Here is a 4,416-nt window from a genome sequence, read left to right as displayed (position 1 = left end):
AGTTGCAGAATTTCTATTTGAGATGATGGAGAAGATTGGGAAACAGTAGGGATGATTGCTCAACACTGTGAATGTAGATAATGGCCCTGCATTGTATACTAAACCCAGCACATGTGTGTTTCACAATACATTTTAAAATCCTCATAAAGTACATGTTATTGTTAAAAAGGCCACTTTTCATAACTTATATTTTCATAACTACAATATGTTTCACCTAGCTGTTTAAGTTTATATGAATTTGAATTTCATCCCTTTCTTAGTCTTAATTGCATTTATTTACAAATCTTTTTTCAGTTGTTTGGATTTGCCAAATGCTTATCTACTATCTCCCTCCAGACCTTGTAAAACAGTTTTTGTGTATATTGATTAAATATTTTGCTCTCTCTTGCTCTCTTTCTCTGTCTGTCACTCTCAAATAAAAAAATAAAAAAACAGAGGAAGATGGATAAGGAAAGGTGCCAGAAAAAGTCCTTTCAAGATAGTCTTGAAGACATAAAGAAACGAATGAAAGAGAAGAGGAATAAAAACTTGGCAGAGCTTGGCAGACGCAAGTCCTTTATATCTGCACCAGGCCAAGGACCCACTACCACTTCGGCACAGCTGGCGAATTACCAAAACAATAGGTTATTGGTTTTAGCTTTGGAAAATGAAAAGTCCAAAGTGAGGGAGGCCCAAGACACCATCCTGCAACTGAGAAGAGAGTGTTACCTCCTCACCTGTCAGCTGTCGCGCTGAGAGAGAAGCTCACTTCACAGCAGGCTAAAGGCACTGCACAGCACCAGGAAGCATGTCTCCCAGGAATGGACCCCAGTGTTGACGGCAACAGCAGGAAATCACCTGGGAATGACTTATCGCAAGGTCCTCTTCAAGAAACTCACCTTTCAGAACAAGTACAATCATTCCAAATAGAAGGGCCAAGTCCTACCATCTCTGCAGACACACTGGTTAGAGACTTTGATTCAGATGAAGTCATGTCTGCTGAGGATGTCTTGCCTAGAACCATATCTCTGCGTCGTCGCCTGAGGAAACACGTCGGTGGTCTAAGTCAGTCCAGTGCCGTGGAGGACTGTGGGGCCAGCCATCTGGCTGGGCAATCTTCGGAACTGGAAAGAACTGGACGTGGAGACCCAATGGTGCACATACCTGACAATGTAAAACAAAATGTTTATCGCTGGAACAAGGACTCCGTTAACTTATCTCCTAGACCAGTTCAGCCAGGAACGCTTCCTAAAGCAAAGGAAGTTGTTCTAGAATCTGCATCAGAGCCGATGAGAAGCAGGCACACAAACACACAAGGAAGAAGAAAGGGAGCCGGGAAGAAGAGGAGGAGGAAGTCAAAGACAGAAGGGAACCGCAGGGAATCTGAGCAACCCGCGCTCCCTCGCGACCGCCAGCTCCTGTGATGCCTACAACTGCAACCTGGAAGAGGGCGTCCATCTCACCCCGTTCCGCCAGACAGTGGGCAGCGACTCTGCTGGGGGCTCCAGCGGCAGTGAGGGTGACAGAAGTGACTGTGAGTCCAGCGCTTCCGAGGATGACACCGACGACCTCTACGTGCCACCCTGCAAGTTCACTGAGGACTTCACCAGCAAAGCGGACAGACCCGTGACCAGGCCCAGATCCAAAGGAGGACAGCAGCGCATGATGACAAAGCTGGGCAGGAGCCACCTCCCTCGAGCCGGACCCCCGAGGGCACACCTCCAGATGCTCACCAGTCACCTCGTACACTGAGCGACATCGCCAAGGGCCTCTCGTTTTCTACAGTGGAAATCAGGAAGCTTTCCCTTTCTCCAAAAAGGAATGGAGAACCCGAAGTCTCTGCCCAAGCATAGGTGCACCGCCATCGTGAGCTTGAGGAGCCAGTCCTGGCTTCGCAAGACCCTCTTCAAGAAACTCATCTTCCAGAACAAATAAAATCATTCCAAACAGAAGGCACACCTCCTGAAGCTCACCAGTCACCTCGTCATATACTGAAAGATGTCACCAGTAACCTCTTATGTCCTACAGTGAAAACCAGGAAGCTTTCCCTTTCTCCACAAAGGAACAAAGAGAGTCCCCCCCACGTCTCTGCCCAAAGCGTAGGTGCACCACCATCCTAAGCTATAAGGAGCCAACCCTGGCTTCGAAACTAAGAAGAGGAGACCCTTTCACAGACTTGTGTTTCCTGAATTCTCCTATTTTCAAGCAGAAAAAGGACTCCAGACATTCTAAAAAAAAAAAAGTACAAAGCGATCCCAGTGAACCCTTTATAAGATGCTGTCGAAGTTGACCCTGTGAGCCGGTGTCCTGAGAGACAATGTGCGGAGGGGGTGTGCCCACTGCCATAGACCTTAAATCCCACTGTTCTGCACAACTGTGTTGTGGAACTGTTGGCATTTGTTTGTTTTTAGTTTTTGGAGTTAGGGTCTCATTCTAGCCCAGCTGACCTGGAATTCACTATGTGGTCTCAGGGTGATCTCGAACTCAGCAATCCTCCTACCTCTGCCTCCTGAGTGCTGGAACTAAAGACGTGCGCCACCACACCCAGCATTTCTTATGCTGCCTGGACACAGGCATTTTATCCAAAATATGCCCAGGTACCAACATTCTGACATTGACATGACCACCTGGCTTTACTTTTCCCTTAAGTGGAAAAAAAGAACTTTTAAAGATAGGATGCAAGTCCTGGACTTTCAGCATAGACGCACACCTTATGGGGTTTGGGAGTCCGTTATGCCACCTGTGTTTAGATCTGCAGATAAAATGTGTGTGGGACTGTGACTAGAGAAGCTGCTTGCTTAGGCCCAAGGACTCGGTACATGGCTAGTTATGAAGTCTTAAGTGTTTTTTCACAGTGATTCCTCAGCAAAATCATAAATTATTGTTTCATGGACTTTAGGGGAGTGGTCAAAACTCTCAAATGTTGAAAGTGTAAATAGTAAGTGTGCTGTTTCTGGTCTACCAATGAGAAGTGGCTGTCTACTCGTGCACACCTCTCTAAGTGATCAGTTTTAAAGAACAATAAAATTTGTAAACATGCAAAAAAAAAAAAAAAAACCACAATCTTTCAGAAAAGGGGTTAGGCACTTACCTGTGTATCCTAAGGACTCTGGTTTGAGACTCACTTCCCCAGGACCCATGTAAGCCAGATACACAAGGTGGTACATGTATCTGGAGTTCATTTTCAGTGGGTGGAGGCCCTGGTATGCCCATGCTTTCTTTCTCTCTCTCTCTCTCTCTCTCTCTCTCTCTCTCTCTCTCTCTCTCTTGCTCTCAAATAAATAAATAAAAATAAACAAAAAATCTTAAATATGTTAAATTTTTGTCTTTTCAATTATTTCCTATTACTAACTTTATAAAATCCTTTTCAAGGGCTATTTTATTGTCATTTTAGCTTTTGTTTTTGTCATGTTACTTCACTATACATTTCAAAAGACTTAATAATTTCAATTAATTTTTCTGACTTTATCCTAGAGATTAGAAATTAAACAAATTTACAACCTCATTTATTTTTGATTGCCATTTTGTTTAATTCCAGTTTTACTGTCTTCATGGCCAGAATGTATGGCCATGTGTGTATGATTTGTTCTTTCTGAAATACACTGAGATTTTCTATGTGACCTATATAATAGTATCTCGTTCTAAGGTCATTTGAGAATGTATGTGAGTATATGTGTACATAAGTACATGTCAATATTTATATAGGTACAAGCTCATATCCTAGTAGTATATTACTCAAATTGTCCATTTGCTTACAGAGTTAATTTATCGTTTTGTTTAATTTTAATTTTTTGTTTATTTTTATTTATTTATTTGAAAGAGGCAGATAGAGAAAGAAAGAGAGAGAAAATGGGCACACGAGGGCCTCCAGCCACTGCAAACAAACTCCAGACGCATGCACCCCCTTGTGCATCTGGCTTATGTGGGTCCTGGGACTCGAGCCTTGAACCAGGGTCCTTAGGCTTCACAGGCAAGTGGTTAACCACTAAGCCATCTCATCAGTCCTAATTTTAAAATTTTTAAGAAAGATTTAGGTAAAATGGTCTAATAATTTTTATTGTTAATATTTTTGCATATTTGAATATGTATTGAAACTATATAATGACAATATACTTTCTTGGCAGATAGTAACTTACCATTATAAAATATCTTTTCTCATTCTAATACTTCTGACTTAGTACTATTTTATCTGATGTTAATATTGCCATGATGTTTTTGCATTTTTAAATCTGAGTAAATTTTAATTTATTTGGGTATACGGCTGTTAAAATCATAGATTCTGATGAATTAAAACAAAATCTCTTTGCCTCATTCCTTTCACCCTTGATTTTCTCTCCCATTTACTTCATTGTTCCTTTTCATAATTGTTTCTGTAATACTAAATAATCTTTCTACTATTCTCTTTTGATTTTCAATTTTATAATTGATCTGCTTCCT

The 4,416-nt window shown here is 41.7% G+C and overlaps 1 protein-coding gene across 1 annotated transcript; it reads left to right on the top strand.

Moving 5' to 3' along the window:
- The first annotated feature begins 441 nt into the window (after window positions 1-441).
- LOC101596191 (shugoshin 1-like) lies at window positions 442-2,269 on the top strand. The gene is given in 5 exon segments (XM_045148380.1): window positions 442-724; window positions 727-1,384; window positions 1,386-1,722; window positions 1,833-2,066; window positions 2,069-2,269. Coding segments are annotated over 5 exon segments (1,713 nt in total).
- The last annotated feature ends 2,147 nt before the right edge of the window (window positions 2,270-4,416 follow it).

This window comes from Jaculus jaculus, chromosome 4, assembly GCF_020740685.1.
Source record: "Jaculus jaculus isolate mJacJac1 chromosome 4, mJacJac1.mat.Y.cur, whole genome shotgun sequence".
In the NCBI taxonomy this organism is placed as follows: Eukaryota; Metazoa; Chordata; class Mammalia; order Rodentia; family Dipodidae; genus Jaculus; species Jaculus jaculus.
Note: the sequence above shows the minus strand (reverse complement) of the source record. Positions and strands in the feature narration are given on the sequence as shown.